This window comes from Ceratotherium simum, chromosome 24 (assembly GCF_057802395.1).
Source record: "Ceratotherium simum simum isolate JZ-2026a chromosome 24, ASM5780239v1, whole genome shotgun sequence".
Classification (NCBI taxonomy): Eukaryota; Metazoa; Chordata; class Mammalia; order Perissodactyla; family Rhinocerotidae; genus Ceratotherium; species Ceratotherium simum.
The window spans coordinates 3273512-3290064 of record NC_141923.1 but is presented as its reverse complement, the minus strand read 5'-3'; the positions used below and the strand labels follow the sequence as shown (position 1 = coordinate 3290064).

Sequence of the window (16553 nt, the reverse complement as noted above, 5' to 3'; positions counted from 1 at the left end):
CATCCACACAGATGTCTGGGAAGAGTGGCTGGCAGAGGCCTGAGGCCAGAGCGCACCAGCATGCTGGAGCAGGAGTTGTGGGAGATGCAGTCAGAACACCAACTGGGCCTTGAAGGCCATTGCCCAGACGTGTCTTTTACTCTGAAATGGGAGCTACTGGGGGAGTTCGAACAGAAGAGTGACAATGCCTCAGGTTTTCAAAGAATTGCTCTAGCAGCTGTGTTGCAGATTCATTGTAGGAAGTAAGGAGAAGCCAGGAAAGCCATTGGGAGGCTGTTGGCAGGAATTGGGCAAGAGGTGATGCTGGCCTGGTGAGATGGTGATTGGATTCTGGATTATGTTTTGAAACAAGAGTCAGCTGCGTTTGCTCTTGGATTGGGTACAGTGAGTGAGAAAAAGCCGAGGACAACTGTGTGATTTTGGCCTGAGCCGCAGAAAGGATGGGGTTGCTGCCTGTAGAAATGGAGCAGGCTGTGTGGAGCAGGTTTGGACGTGTTCAGTTTGAGATGCCTTTAGACACCAGATGGAGACTGGGGAGAGACCCCGGGAGCCCTCCATAGGTGGATGGTTCCTATTTAAAGCTGGGAGAGAAGCTCACCAGAGAAGAGGAAAGGACCAGCACTGAGCCCCCAAACACAGCGAGGCGAGGCCAGGGAGAAGAGATGGAGCGGGCAAAGGAGCAGTGAGGCAGAGGAGCGCCAGGCCTGCAGCCCAGAGCCTGGGGGCAGGGAGGATGGCTGGGGCAAATGCCCTTTGATCTAACAGTACAGCGCATCATTTTCACCTAACTGGAACTTTCAAACATTTATTTAAAAAATAATAGTAGGAATAATGCCTTTCACTTGAGGCATCTTACTTCCTTCTCTAGACCCAGTTCCTTTCAGCCTGCACTTCTCTAATAGAGCTCAGTGTGCAAGGGTTCCTGTCCATGATCGCCCTGCAGAAATGCAGAGATGACGGGAGCTCTGCCAAATAAAGGTGTGGCTACAGCCTGGTTCCTTCTTACCTTTACGCCTAGGACACGTTTTACGCCTAGGACACGTTTTAAGTTGTTTTTCATATTTATCTTCTCAAGGACAAATTGAATACTAGAAGGTAAACTCCTTTAAGAGAAATTAATTTACCACATGCCCTGATGAAATGGCTAATCCGTATGCAGGCACAAATGTTCATATTACTTTCAATTGCTTATTTGTCATAAGCAGTGTCTGCATGTTAATACATTACTGATCCAGTGAGAAATGAGTGTGTATCTGTAAGATTAATACTCACCCACAGAAGTCATCTGAGTTGGTCATATTTAAAAGGCTCTATTACTAATTGACATTGATTTGATTTTAGTGGCAACATAGTATTACCTTTACTGAGGTTAAAACATGAAATCTCATCTATTATTAAGGGGCCCATGCCCTTCCTTTAGATACTATATTCTCAGGATATGGCATTTTTATTCTATGTACAATGAATTTTGAAAAGGACTATTTTAGAGTACTTGAAAATCACTTGAGATGGAAAGACAAGGCCACATGCCACATTTTCTCCTGTTCCACTCCCCTGGAATCCCTCTGAGGTGAGGTAAAGTACCTGTGGGGGTGGTTCTGCTGGTCTTATTTACCCAACAACCAGAGTGGTGTTCTACTCCTGAAAATAAAGTTGATGTTCCAGTTATGCTGACTTTGCTCTCGTCTGGATCAGGCAAATCACAGGAACCAAGACAGTGTTCCTTAATGACATACCTGGCTCTCAGGTCGTCCTTTCATTTCTAAAAGTGAAGACCCGTGCAGAAAACTGTTAAGAAACTTGACTAACTTTCAGAAGCAGAGTGGACACTGCAAGGATGCCTAAGTGAACTCGTAAGAAAGTCCTCTGCCATTAAGTGAGCCCCCGGCTATAGCGCAGGTGCTGAGGCTCCGCCCACTAGTTCCTGAAGCAGAGTCTGGATGGCCGTGAAGGCCGGTGTCCAGTGGGTTTCATTCTGAAGCAGGATCTCTTAGGTTCACTTGACCCAGACGTTGGAGCTGTTTTTAGAAGTGAATTAGGCGGGCCGGCCCCGTGGCTTAGTGGTTGAGCGTGTGCGCTCCACTACTGGCGGCCCGGGTTCAGATCCCGGGTGCGCACCTATGCACTGCTTCTCTGGCCATGCTGAGGCCACGTCCCACATACAGCAACTAGAAGGATGTGCAGCTATGACATACAACTATCTATTGGGGCTTTGGGGGAAAAAAATTTAAAAAATAAATAAAATTATTAAAAAAAAAAAAAAGTGAATTAGGCAGCCTAGTTGCCTAGTTGTTGAGGTGTACGCCCTTGACCGAAGCAGCCTGGTTTCCATACTCCAGCTTCGTGACCTTGGGTTTCCTCCTCTATCAAGTCAGCATGGTGGTAGTAATATCTCACTCTGGGTTGTTGGCAGAGTCCACCAGATGGCAAGTGCAGAGCAGGGCGCCTGGCAAATGTTAGCAAATATGGCAGCTCAAACAGGCATGCGTCTTTTTAAACAAGAACGTAAGCTAGCCTTCTCTTCCTCCCCTCCCAGCTTACCCAGGGCACAGAATTCCTTGAACAGTGGAGTCTGGCCCTCAGGAGAGGACACTGCCCTCCCAGCAAAGACTTAATAAGGAAATTCCCCCAATTTCTGAAGTGTAGAGCTCTGGTCTCTGAGCCTGCTATTAGGAAAGTTGACAGGCCTGTGCCGCTACCTTCCTGGCCATAAGTCTTTGCTGGTGTTCCCTGAGGACAAGAAAGAGCAGGGAGCCTGGTATAAGGGCGCAGACAGAGGGAGGCTGATGGTGCCCTCTCCTCCTCCAAGCTTTTGCTCATGTCTCCTCCTCAAAGAGGCCTACGCTGGCCATCACATTTAAAATTGCACCCAGCTCTCCCAGGCCTGCTTGTCCAACTCGGCCCTTTCGCTGTCTGCTGCTCTTATCACACCAGCAGTCGACATCATTTACAAATTTATTTTGTCTCTTATGTCTACCCTCCCTGCCCTTACTAGAATATAGTAAGCCCTATGGGGCAAGGATCTTCATCTCTTTTTTTTCTGGAATCCCAAGTACCTGGAATAGTGCCTGGTACATAGTAGAAAGTAAGTATTCATTTAATAATGATGATGGTGGTGATGGTGATGATGGTGATGATGTTGAAGCGCAGGCAAGAGAGAGAACCTAGAGAGCGCAAGGCAGCTTTAGTGGCTTCAGTCAAAACTGTTGCTGAGGTTTGCCCATAGCTGCCCTGAGCCCAGACAGCCAAGGACGAGACAGACACTGGCTTTGGGAAGCTGTGTTTTGGTTTTGGCCCAACCTACTTGGTCTCCCATTACAGACAGGGCTCAGAGGTGGGATGAGAATGAAGCCCACAGTTTCCAGGTTGGGCCAGTGTGCTTTTCTCTTCATCGAGCTGCCTGTACAGCTGATGCCCATATTGTGTCAGTCAGCTCAAGTTGGGCATAGACCGTGCAAGTCCCTGTGAGTGCTATGGATGTACAGGAATAGGTCCTGCATCACATGACATTTGCCATCAGATGTGAGAACTGGGAGTTGAAACACTTGGCTTAACACCTTAATCTTTCTCCCACATCACAAAGAGTCACATGGTCAGCATAATGTTTGGATTTCAGTCTGTTAAAAGAGTAGCAGCCCGAGGCTTGACAGCAGTGTGTGAGCTGGTGTTTAATCAGGAAGTCAGCTGGTATTAACACTAGCCCTCACCTCTGAGTGCTCTGTCTCGGGCACCAAGCCGAAGGGGAGATGTGCTGAGTGGGAGTCCTGGTTCATGGAGCCCACACGTGTCTCCCACCAGAGATAGGGAAGCTGGTTCTCGGGCTCACCTTGGGCCAGAGAGTAGACCACCACTTGCTAAGACGACCAAGGATCTCTAAGGATGAAGGCTGGGGAAACTGGAGGCCACATCGGCACTTATGTTGCCGTTGGCTTTAGTTTGATTGTTTTGTTGGTTTATTTTGTTTTTTGTTGTTATTGTGTGTTTGGTGGGGCTGATAGGTTACCAATTCTGAGGTTCTCAAATCTTTTCCAGCTCCCTGGATATTCATTCCTATGGTTTCTAGCTGTGGTGAAATACCTTCTTACCAAGTGGGTTGATAAATAGGAGGCATCATGGGGGTGTCACTGAGAAAAGAGACAACTGATCACAGTGCAGCTCTTCCCCCTAGCCTGTGCCTTTTGCAGTTTCCTGCTCTCTCTATCTGCATCCCACCCACCTAACCCACCTCTAAGTGTTATTTTAAGCCAGCACTGTAGAACTCATCCCTCCACCAGAAGGAAAGTCTACAGTTGCTCATCAGGAACTTCTCTAGCTTCTGCTAAGGCACCTGCAGTCCAGGGTGCTCACACACGTGCACACCCCAGGGAGCTGGGGAAGAGTTTTGGCTGGTTCTGCATTTTCCTGATGCAGATCAGCTTCTTGCACCACCCTGGTGGTTATCTCCTGCTCTCGGGAGCTTTAACTAGTCAAAGCTCAAGTATTTGAAGATAAAAATTGTCTTCCGTCCCTGAATTCTGCTTCTCCAAGTTAAACTGACCCAGTTCTTTTCAGATGTTTCAGGACAAGACATGAAGACTTTTTTCATCGTTGTTTGTTCGTGTGTTCATTCATGGAACTGCATATTTTGAGGGAGTTAGGGTGGGGCAGCTACTGCAGAGGACCCTGTGCTGAACTCTGGGGATCCAAAAATAAACAAGGTAAGACCCGTGTTCTCCAGGAGCTCAGTCTCACAGGAAGAGGGGTACAGACACAGTCTCAAAACCTGGTATGGCCAGTGCTGCATGAAGGAATGTCGGGGCTCAAGGCTGAGCAGGAAGCCCGGTGTGGGTGGAGGAGACAGATAGGTAAAGATGACAGGGACAGCCTGAAGCACCCCGTAGTCTGCACAGTGGAAGAGGAAGGAGTAGTGCCTGCAAAGGCAGGTACAGAGGGGCCCATCCTGTCTCAGACTCGGAGTGTGGTGGCGGCAGTGACGGGGCTATGGCACTGCTGGACAGGCTCTGTCTTGTTACCATCACAGCAAAGCGTGTCTCAGACAATGCACCTCTGTTCTGTTAAGGGGACTTATTTAGGGAGTGACCTGGCGGACTTCAGGGTAGAGTTCTGCTGCTGCCAGACCAAAACAGACTCCGCTGCACTGGGAAGGCAGGTCCTGGGGACTAGAGAGGAAGCATCCTGGCCTGGGGCACCTGGCTTGCCGGCTTCTTCCGGAGTGAAGTCTGCACTGACTTGTCTCTCCCTCCCTCTCGGGAGGGAGCTGCCGGCAGGCGTGGGTTGGTGTGAATACATTCTCAAAGCAGGCGTGTTTTGCATGGAAATAAGCTGGGAAGTAGGAGCATATGTAGCCATGTTTATTAATATGTCACCAGAAGTCCTTTGGTAGAGAGTGCCCTTGAGAGCCATTTCTCAACACCGGGAGCTGCACCCCTCCACTAGCCCTGAATGCACTGTGCACTCTGGGGCGCTGCTTGGGCTGGTCCCTCCTTGGCTCGTGTCCTCAGGCCAGCTTCTACTCACTCTTCAGCACCCAGTTCAGCCGTCACCTGCTGCCTCCAGTCCTCAAGGTTCTTGCTCTCTCAGCCCCAGCCCAGCTGGCCTCTCTTCTTGGCTGCCCCAGTGCCCTGTGTTCCTGGGTCCTCTCTCTGCATTCTCTGAGCTCTGGAGAATCCTGGTGGGCTTGTCTGATGTCTCGTCAAATATCAACCCAGCCTGTCTGTGGTGGATGAGAGTTCCTGTTTCCCAGAAAGGCCATGCTGGACATCTTTTTGTCCCGACTTCATCAAATGTGTAGGACACGTATTGTTGGGTTGCATTTCCTAGTATCATATCATTAATAAATTGAACCAAAACACTGGAACTGGGCTGGAAAAGCAAGGTCGAGTTATCCTATGTCCTCAAGGCTAGGAGAACAGAGAAAAGCAGCACCTGGATCCTCCTTTCTGGTGTCAAGAAAGAATGAGGAGGAAGTGGCAAGAGCTCTGGCCTCCCTCTGTTCTGCGCGGTTCCTCTCCAAGATAGGCACTATTGCCATGACTTATGCAGCAGGGCAGGTGGCTCCTGTCAGGCTCAGAGTCAACAATTTCAAGTATGGATTTTTATGTACCACCTTTATTATTTCTTTTTGAAAATGTAATGCATTTGAAGTGCTACTTAATGTGTTGGGCAGTTGATGCATCAAAAGTATGGACAAGAGGCTGGCCTAGTGGCATAGCGGTTGAGTTCATGCACTCCGCTTCGGCGGCCCAGGGTTCACGGGTTCGGATCCTGGGCGTGGACCTACACACTGCTCATCAAGCCATGCTGTGGCGGCATCCCACATACAAAATGGAGGAAGATGGGCACAGATGTTAGCTCAGGGCAAATCTTCCTCAGCAAAAAAGAGGAAGATTGGCAATGGATGTTAGCGTAGGGCTGATCTTCCTTGCCAAAAAAAAAAAAAGTATTGACAAAACTAGACTTTTCACTTTAGTGAAAATTTAATAGAAGTTTTGGGGGTTTTGCTATATTGTGTATTTATGGAATAACCTGGGCACGTGTTAACGCAGGCCACCTGTACCCAGTTCATTTGGGGTGGGATGAATGAGGGAAGACCCAAAGCCTGACCCCATAGTTGGCATTCTCAGAAGATTTACAGTGAAACAGTTGTGTGACAGGGGAGAGTGACAGGATAAAGCCCAGGGAGCGTGATGGATGAGCACTGAGATCCTTCCTGAAAGGAGGACTAGGCCAGGCGGGAAGGTCTTCCCTGGAGATTTGGGTATGGCTGGGCTCTGGGCCTTGGGTGGGCAGCACGGAGCGTGGAAAGCAGAGAGCAGACATGCAGAAGGGAGCCGCACGTTAGACCAAAACAGCAAACGAAAGCAAGTCTGGAGGTGTCAGTGCCCCTGCCCTCAGTCTCTGGTCTTGCGTGTGCTGTCCTGAGTGCACATTGGCATGGGGAGAAACAAAGCCACTGGTCTCAGTTCCAACTAAATTCCTGGACAGATTCACCTCCAGGCCCTGCAGGACCCCAAGCAGACCAGCGAGCACCAAGTCGGGCCTCACTTTGTGGTAGGGTTAGCGAACAACAGAGCAGGGTCCCGGCCCCAGTCCTCATCGCCAAGTCAGAAGTAGTGTTGGCTGTCACGTGTGTGCACCAGGTTGCACACAGGCAGGTGTTCCGCCTGTCGGGCTTGGGTGGCCCTTGTCCTCACATCCCAAGATGGCCACGGCTACTGTCAGGGCGTCTTGGAAATATGCTCCTCTAACGAGGCAGCTGTGTGCCAGGCTCAAAAACAGGGTTTTGCTCAAAAACGAAAGCAGAAGGGGAAAATGGCTGCTGGGAGAGAAAGCAACCGTCTCTGCTCAAAATTCATCAGAAACATGAGGAGCTGGAAGGAGTGCTTTTAGCTTTTCTGGGTCTTAAGGTTAAGTCAGGGCTTAAATTACGACAAGCCCCCCAACTCTCAGAAGGGTGTGCAAGTTGGGACTTCTGAAACCAAGCAGAGCATCTTCACCTCTCTGTGTCTTTAGCAAAGCAGAACTAGTTACACAAAGACAGGTTTGGAGAGAAAAGTGGAAAGAGTTCAGACACTGTGAAGGATCCCTGCAGAAAGCCTCTAGACAGACATGGGAACCAGGATTTTTGTCATCCAGTTCACATGTAAAAAGCCTCACTTCTCCAAACTGTCCCCTGCTGCAAAACGTCACAGCCGGAAAGATGACTTCTTGCCAATCAAAAGATGGTTTCTCTTTGTTACCTGTGGAAAAGGAAATTAATGTGAGTACAATGTGCAGCCCCCAGGGGGCTTTAGGAGGCTTTCATATAGGCACTGTTGGCTCCAAATAGAAATGCAGAATAAGGGACTTTCCAGGCAACTGCCACCTGCTCAGCTACTGCTAAGAGAAGCGAGTCCTGCACATAGGAGATCTAGAATGTTCTGAAAAGTCAAAGAGCAGTGAAAAGAGCCCAGGACTTGGAACTGGGTGGTCTCACTGGTGACCCTGAGCCAGTCCTCTCTCCTCTCTTTGCCTCAGTTTACCCGTCTGTGGGGAAGCCTCAAGAGTGGTGAGAGATTCGGGCAGAGCAAATGAGGGGTGGTGGCAGTGAGGTCCTGCAGCCTCAATGGTCTCTCACGGACTGCAACACATTAGAGCATTTTTTTAAAAACACCACTTAAAAAAAGAATTTTTTTTGGCTTTATATAAGTAGTACATGTTCACTGCAGAAAATTTGGGAAGTAAAGTATAAAGAAGGAAATCACCTGTTCCCTGACCGCCCACAGTTAACTACTGTTCTCGGGGATTTTTCCATACGTGTTGTGTGTGGGATCTCAGAGGACAAGCTGTTTTATAACCTGCTTTTACACTCCAGCTTTTTTAAGCATGTCGCCATCTCACTGAGTTCTTCACAGTTGGGGATGCCTGCGTGGTGCCTCATCAAGGGAGGAGATGTCCTGGTTTTTAAACCAAGCCTTTATTGTTGGCAGTCCTGACCAGTTCATCCCTATTCTAAGTAATTGTATGTCTTAATTATTTCTGTAGGGCAGTGGTTCTCAAAGAGGTGGGGGGTGATTTTGGCCCCCAGGGGACATTTGGCAATGTCTGGAGATGTTTTCCGTTGTCATAAGGAGGAGTGGATAATACTGCTGGCATCTGGAGGTTGGAGGCCTGGGATGCCCCCCAGAGAATCATCCCGCCGGGTGTCAGTGGTGCTGCAGTTGAGAAACCTGCTGCAGGATCATTTCCAACCAGGCCAAGGCCGAATCACAGATGTGAACACCGTCAGTGTTACTGGTGGGTATACATCACCTGAGACAGTGAACGAATAAAAGTGTGTTCTCACGATATTGCCATGTGGTGGGGCGTTTCTTAAGATTGCCCATGTTTGACTGATTTCAAGGAAAATTCAACTCACCCTGTTTAAAGATCTCTGGAATCCAGAGGAAAGGGGGAGGTTGTAGGGACTCTGGTCAAAGGGTCTATGGACTGCTGAGCAGAGACGCCCCCACTGAGTGTATAGTAAGCCCTGCCTTGTCACAAAAAGAACTAACGCAGCTTACAAGACTGCATTCAAGGGGCCGGCCCCGTGGCTTAGCGGTTAAGTGCGCGCGCTCCGCTACTAGCAGCCCAGGTTTGGATCCCGGGCGCGCGCGGACGCGCCGCTTCTCCAGCCGTGCTGAGGTTGCGTCCCACATACAGCAACTAGAGGGATGTGCAACTATGACGTATAGCTATCTACTGGGGCTTTGGTGGGGGCGCGGAAAGGAGGAGGATTGGCAATAGATGTTAGCTCAGAGCCGGTCTTCCTCAGCAAAAAAAAAAAGTGCATTCGATACAGCAAGATAAAATAAGAAATAAAATTGAGGCAAAGGGAAAACTATGGGTAGAAAAGCAAGTGGCCCAGGAGAGCGGCAGTGGTTTTGAGTGCAAGCCAGGAAGTCAGATGTAGCTCTAAGCCCTGTGAAAGAGGCTTCTCCCCGCAGGGCCCCAGGGAGCAGGGCCCGCACTGGCCCTGGGGAGTGCACTTGCCCCTCCAGGTTCCTGAGAGGCCAAGGTGGCTGGGTCCAGGTGCCTCAGACAGCTGAGGGCCAGGTGACGAGGGTGGGGCTCCTGCCTCTGCCTTTCCAGCTCTGAGGGGAGTGGCTTTACTGCCTCAGAAGAAATCCCCAGCCAAGCCCTGCACGTTCTAGGTCTTCCTGAGTGATGTGTTGCGAGGCCTGCACAGCACGATTTGCGATTTCAGCTCATTTGACATGACCACTGGTAGTTCTGGGAGTGCCCTGTTCTGACAGTCACCACGGTGAGGGGTGTTGAAACATTCTCTATCAAGAAGTGTTGTGCCTGCCTGACCATGCCCCTCAGGTGCCAGTTCGCCCCTCAGGGCGGGGTGGAGACAGTCGCCCATCCCCTGTGCCCCCAGGCTCAGCCCAAGGGTGGTGAGGGCTTTCAGCTGGCGGGAGCATGGGCACATTCCTTGGGGTGGGCACAGGTAGACCAGCCCGTGTGCTGTCAACTGTGCAGCTCACAGGGCACAGCAGAGCCTCAGATGATGGTGACAGCAAGACTGGGCAGCTCCAGGACTAGCTGGAGAGGGCTTCCCACTGCTCCTGCCGTTGCTTCTGCCACTACCCTCAGCCTCCCCTTGCTGCAGGGCGAGGCCTTTCCAGAGGGGCACACTTCCTGTGCTCATCACAACCCTTCCTCCTGAGTCACCAGACTCTACAGTTTACACACCACCGTGTGAGCCAGCCTCCAGCCCTGCCTGATGTGTGCCCCTCGCCTGACCTTCAAGGCAAAAGGGCAAGCCTGGAACTGCCCCTGGCTCCCAGAGGCAGGGGCAGGGTGCCAGCCTAGGACCCAAAGGATGGGGGCGGAGACGCCCCACTCCACCAGCCTTGTGCACCAGGGGCCCTTGTCTCCTACTATGCCTAGCCCACCCAGGTGTTCACTCAGCCCAGCCTCTGGGCCCATGCCCCTCCCCTGGCAAAAGCTCCTTAGAGCGCTCCCCACCCTGGACACTGCCTGGATAGGCTCCCCAGACCTAGACTGCCACTGAGGCAAATGCCAGGACGCACCTCCTGCAGTTCATACTCCATTGCTACCCCCTAACCTGCTTGTCCTGGGTTGACAAGCTGCCCCCAGCCCTGGGACATGAGAGTCCATTAATCCACAATCTGTGGTGGGCAAGACTGCCCAGCGCAGAATGTGGTGGGCATGGAGGCCATGCCTGGCATCTCTCCTTCCAGTTTTGGAGTAGCTTTGGGAGGATAAGGCATGCCTGGCCAAAGCACAAAGAGTTGGGGCGCCCCAGACCCTGTTGGAGGGTGGGGGTGTGGAAGGACAGAGGCAGCTCTGGCCAGCAGGTGGCAGCACAGACTGTCCACAGAGCTGAGCTGGAGAAGGAAGACAAGGCTGGGCCCCTGGCTGGCTCACTGGTCCCACCTGCATTCCCCAAGCCCTGGCCGAGTCCCTCAGGGTGCCCACCCGTGGTGGGGCCCCTGAGTGAGAGGCCAGATGGGACTGGCAGCTGGGGGGCTGGGCTGGGACCTAGACCAAGGAGACCACACCCTGAACAGCCCCAATGCCCCTCGTGCCTGGAGAGCCTATGGTGGGGACACACCATGGGAGGCTAAGGGGCTGGGGCACCTGAGGGCCCTGGAGAGGAGGCTGCAAGTGAGGGGGGGAAACCAAAAGGGCCCCTGGGTTTCCTGGAAGGGACTGGAGGGCTGGGCTTGGGGGTCAGCGAGGGAACAGTTCACCCTGAGTGGAGGCTGAGAGAGAGGGAAGCTGTGGGGAGAGATCATTTATGAGATAGAGTAGGTGTTGGGGAGGGGAGGAGAGGCGGTGGCACGGGGTTTGTGGGGGGTGTGATTTGGAGACTGGAGGATGGGAAAGGTATCAAGTTTCTGGGCTTCTGCCCCCGCCCCCCCTTATAGCCATTACACCTCCCCCATGCAGCAGGATGGGGCTGAGCAAAGTGACAGGCTCCACCCACCAGGGCCAAATGCCCTTAGATGCTCAGATTGGGGCTCTTCCATCCTGGATCTCCTCCCTCTCCCTGTCCCTCCCCCACCAGCCCACCCCAAGCCTGCAGGGAAGCCAAGTAGACAGGATGGCAAGGAGGAGGTCATGGAATAGGACTGGGCAGGCATAGCAGGGTGACCGCCTCCTGGCTACTATCCCATCTTGCAAAAAGGGCAGACCCAGGACTCAGGCCCCCGTGGCCTGGCTGCTGGTCTCCCCAGGGCTGCCCCTGGAAAGGGGAAGTACCACTCAGAGACTCAGGGCAGGCCAAAACCCTAGTTTATTTCAGCATCAGCAACATCTTAGCCATCACAAAAATAAACTCTACCAAGGGTGACAGAAGTCTCTACAGCGAGGCTAAAGGCTCAGCTGCCAGGCAGTGAGCATCAGGGGTGCATGGCGGGCACTGCCCGGGCAATAAGTTAGGAAGCAGCAGGGCTGGTGGCGATGGCAGGTGCAGGCCAGGACTTCACTTTTGGGCGGGCACGAGGTCATCGATGGCCTGGCCCTGCTCCAGCCGCTGCTCCATCTCAATGAGCAGCTTCACGCCGTCCACCACCATCTGCACCAGCTCCACCTCCGAGAAGCCCAGGCGGTCTGCATTGGAGACGTCGAAGACCCCACCCACGGCAGCTGTGTCCACACCACCTGGGGAAACAGGAAGGTCAGCAGGGCTGGCAGGGGGCTGCCCCAAGGGAAGAGGACTACCTGCTGCCCCTGCTCCACTCACCTGTGCCTCGCTTCTGAAGCCGCAGCCTCTTGAGCACTTCGGGGAACTTCTCATGCTTGCCCAGGTGGGGCAGCTTAATGTGGACACCTGCCCGCAGCCCTGTGCCCAGGTTGGATGGGCAGGTGAGGATGTAGCCCAGGTGAGGGTTCCACATGAACTCATAGTTCTTAGACTTGAAGAGCGTTTCAATCTGGAGGTGGAGAAGGCGTGAGAGGGGAGGCCTGGCTGAGACAAACCCCCAGGGGACCAGTGGAGAAGGTGAGAATGGGACCCAGGAGCCCTCTGGCAGGACCCGGAGGTGACTGAGACCTGGGATCCCCAGGGAGACAGATGGGGCACCGACATCCCTGCCTGAGCTCTGGGGTCCTGCCCTGCCCCCTCCCTGGCACCAAGCCCCTATGGTGCCAGCCTGGATTGGGGGTGACCAGGCCTGACCTGGGTGAGGCCGTTGCAGAAGCGGGTGAACACCTCCTTCATGTTGCCCCCCTTCTGCATGGAGATGACCCGCAGGTGGTCCTCCTCATTGATCCACACCAAGAAGGTCTTATTGTCATTGTGCCTGGAGGAGGAGCACAATCAAGCTTCCTCCCTGGACTGTGGTCTCAGGGCACATCCAGAAAAAATCTTTAGGGGGTCCCCAAACCTGAAGAACTTCCCAAGTGCCTAAGGCTCTGATTCCAGCTGTACCCAGGAGCATGGGCTGCTGCTAGGACCCCAGCCCAGTCCACATTCTAGGGGCAGGCAGAGGCCAGAACACCTCAGGGTATAAAAAGAGCCGTGAGCTGCTTCTCAGCCTGCCAGTCAGGTGCTGTGTGGCCCAGGTACGGTGGACGGGGCAGGGTCCCCACCTAGGAGGTAAGCGGCAAGGGCAGCCAGGACAGCGTCCCCCGGAGGCGGGGAAGCGCTATATAGGTGCTGAAGCCCGCGCTACACAGTGCGGGCAGGAGGCTGTAAGCGCCCCCCCTCCACCCCCGCCGCCACTTGAGGAAGCATCTGCGTCACCCAGCACCTGGCAGAGTCCCGGCGGGGAAGCGGGGTGAGAAAGAGAGCAAACAAAAAGCTCCAGCTCCCAAGAGGGGGTGGAGAAGAGAAGCCAATAGAACCCGTCACCCCCCTCTAAGATCCCGAGAGGTTGAGGCCTCCACCAGCCGGATCCCTTTACGCACCTGCGTGGTCAGGTCAAGGTCACCTTCGAGGAGGCCTGGGCGGCACCAAAACCTGTACCGGGAGCGAGGCCCCTCCCTCTTCCTCCTCGGCCTCCGTGGGGGGAGGGTAGGGGAGAGGAGTGAGACGGTAAAGGGGGGGGCCCGCGGGAGGGGGCACGCACCAGATGCCGCGGGCGTCTGGCCAGTCGCGGGCCATGCCCGAGGCCAGGAGCAGGGGCGACACGGGCTTGTCAAAGAGGAAGTGGTCGTCGATAAGCTGCTGCTGCTCCGCCTCGGTCATGCTCTTGAGCGCGTAGTACCTGCCCGTCAGGTCGCCGTCCAGACTTGACAGGGCTGCGGAGGGGCGCGCTCAGGTGGACAGGCGGGCAGGCCCCTACCCCACACCCCCACCACCCCAGCGGTACGGACCCGCCCCACCTCCTCATGCCAACCCGGCTCTGTGGGACCCCAGTCCACGCGGTCCGGGCGGCGGCCAGAGGCGGTGACCCCGGCCCTCGCTGGGTCCCGGGCCGCCGTGGGCGCGGGGCCGGTCCCTCTGGCACTCCGGGAAACCGAACCCGGCGCGCAGATAAGAGCGCGGCGGTGGCGGCGGCGGCTCGGGTGACTGGTAAACAAGCCGGGCGGGGACTGGAACGGGGTCCGGGACGGGGACGAGGAGGGGCGCCTGGCCTGCCGACCCCTACCTTCCACGGCGAGCTTCTCGATGGCTCGGCGCTCCCCGCGGCTGCAGTGCGGGGGGAGGCAGAAGCCGCGGATGCTGCGGCCCGTGCGCACCCGCGAGCTCAGCACGTAGTTGGGGTCCAGGTCGTCGCCGCCCTGGGGGCCGAGCGGCGGTGAGCGCCGGGAGACCCCTCCCCAGCCCGCCCCGCTGCCCTGGGCCGCCCCGCACCTGCAAGTTGTCGGGGTTGAGGTCGGTCTTGTGCTCGTCGCTGGGCTTGTAGCCGCCGTGCCGGTCCTCGATGATGGGGTCAAAGAGCTCCTTGAACACGTCGTACGACTCCTCGTCGCCCGCCACGCAGCCCACAGTCATGATATAGGGGTGGCCTGGGGGGGCGCGGAATGGGGACAGTGACGTCACTGCCAGGCCTGAGTGAGCAGCTAAGGACCCTGCGGCTGCTCGCGGGAACGGGGGTCACTGGACTTTCGCCCCCGGGGTGTCTTGCGGATAAGGCACGGGCACCCTGACCCTGGGTCTGGGGTGCGCGTACCTGGGTTGTCCACGCCGGTCTGGATGACGTCGTCCAGCGTGAAGCCGCTCGGCGTGCTCTTGGCGCGCAGCTCAGCGTACAACTCGGGGGTCAGCACCTTGGCCATGTGGTTATTGTGGCCGCTGAGGTCGGGGAACTCGTCCTCGGCCGGGAAGCGCAGCTTTAGCGTGTTGTGGCTGTTGGAGAAGGGCATGGCGGCGGCGGGCTGCGGGAGACGCGGGGGTCAGCGGGGACCCGGCGCACCGAGCCTCCCGGAGACCTGCAAACCACCCAGGGCCCCGCAGCCCCAGCCTCCGGCCACCCTGGGATGCGGCCAAGGTCAGCGGGGTCCGCAGCGCGCGCAGGGGGGCCCGCACTGCCCAGGACCCCCGACATAGCGGGCGCGCGCGGGAAGGCGGCGAGCCCCGGCGCGCCTGGAGCGCGTGACGCCGGGGACCCCGCGTCCCCTCCATGCACAGCGCCCCCGGCCCCGCGCCGAGCGCGGCCCTAGGGCCCACTCACCGGGCGGCCGGGCGGAGGCAGGGGCGCTCTCTCCGTCGGCGGCTCAGGGCGCGGCGCAGGCGAACAGCGGCCGCTCCGCGCTCCCGCGGCTCTTAAGGGGCGCGACGCGGGCCGCCCATTGGCCGCTATTTATAGCCCATTCATTCCATTGGCCTGCACTGCGGGGTGGTGCCGCCGCTTTGTCCGCCGTCCGCAGCCCCCGACAACCCCCTAGGCAGCCCACCCTAGCTGTCTCCTCGCCGGGACCCCGCGCAGACAGCCTACCCCGCCCGCCGCCCGCCCAGGACCCCGAAACCAGAACCTCAGGCCCTTGGACATCCTGGAGTTACCCCCCCTACCCCCACTGCCTCTGGGCGGGAAACTGAGGCAGGAGAGCCACCCGGCACTTGAGGACGCCCAGGCTCGTCTGCACCCGGCTCCTGCCTTTCCTCGTCCCGCCAGTCCCCGCGGCGGCCGCGGCGAGGGGCCGGGCGACAGCGTCCTGGGCTTGCACAGCAGGTACTGCCCTCTCCATGCCCCACCTCCCCAGCCCCGTCCGAGCTGGCCCCGAGCCGCCGACCTTCCTCAAGGTGCCCGCAGCCATCTCCCGGGCGATGTTGGTGCAGAGCGAAGGTGCGCGGGAGGCACAGACTGGCTGCGGCCCAGCCCGCCGGCACCCACGGTACCTTGACCTTGGGCAAGTCCCTGGGCTCTGGGGATCCGAGCCAGAGACCCCGGGGCCCAGCGCCTCCTGGTAGATGAGAGAACCCTATGGCCCAGAGAGGTCGCTGGGGAGTGCGCAGTCTCAGTCTCCAGACCCTAGCCAGGGGCCCTCTCCTCAGGGGACATGTTCATCTCACCACTCTACCCCCAAAGGCAGTTCCCAGAGACTTAGCAAAGAAGGGAGAAAACGCTAACAAACAATAAGCATATGTGAGTTTTTTTAAAAAAAAACTCATCAAAAATCAGAATCTTGCAAATTAAAACAACAATAACTATACCTTCCACTACCCCCAACACACCCAGATTGGCAAAAATGTAAAAGACAGACACCAGCCAGTGTTGGCTATGGGTTGGAATATAGGGAGACAGGCATTCACACTGCAACTGTGAATTGCTACATCCTTTTTGGAAAGTAATTTGGCAGTATCTACTAAAATTAAAGATGTTCGGACTCCATGACCCAGCAGTCCCACTTCTAGGAATCCAGCCTCTAGAAAGGACAGTCTCATTTCTCTTTGCAGACAGACTGAGAGATGTGCAGCGGGAAAAACAAACCTGGATATAACGCGATGCCCATCACTTGGAGACTGGCCGGGGTAGGAAGGCATGTCCCCGGTGCGGAATATTATGCAGCTATTACAAAGAGCTAATTGGAGCTTGTGTGGTTAATGTCCATCATACGTTGCTTCATGAATAAAGCAAGAAAGGCAGAAACCCTTATCTATGTGTATATTTAACAAA

The 16553-nt window shown here is 55.4% G+C and overlaps 1 protein-coding gene across 1 annotated transcript; it reads right to left on the bottom strand.

Moving 5' to 3' along the window:
* Positions 1-11767: 11767 nt before the first annotated feature.
* Positions 11768-15206, bottom strand: CKB (creatine kinase B). Its single transcript, XM_004434285.3, has 8 exons — positions 15111-15206; positions 14610-14814; positions 14291-14445; positions 14085-14217; positions 13563-13734; positions 12671-12794; positions 12236-12425; positions 11768-12153 (listed from the first exon to the last, which is right to left on the bottom strand). Exons 2-8 carry the CDS (start codon positions 14800-14802, stop codon positions 11975-11977), a joined length of 1146 nt encoding a protein of 381 aa, XP_004434342.1. The 5' UTR covers positions 14803-14814; positions 15111-15206; the 3' UTR covers positions 11768-11974.
* Between the last annotated feature and the right edge of the window lie 1347 nt (positions 15207-16553).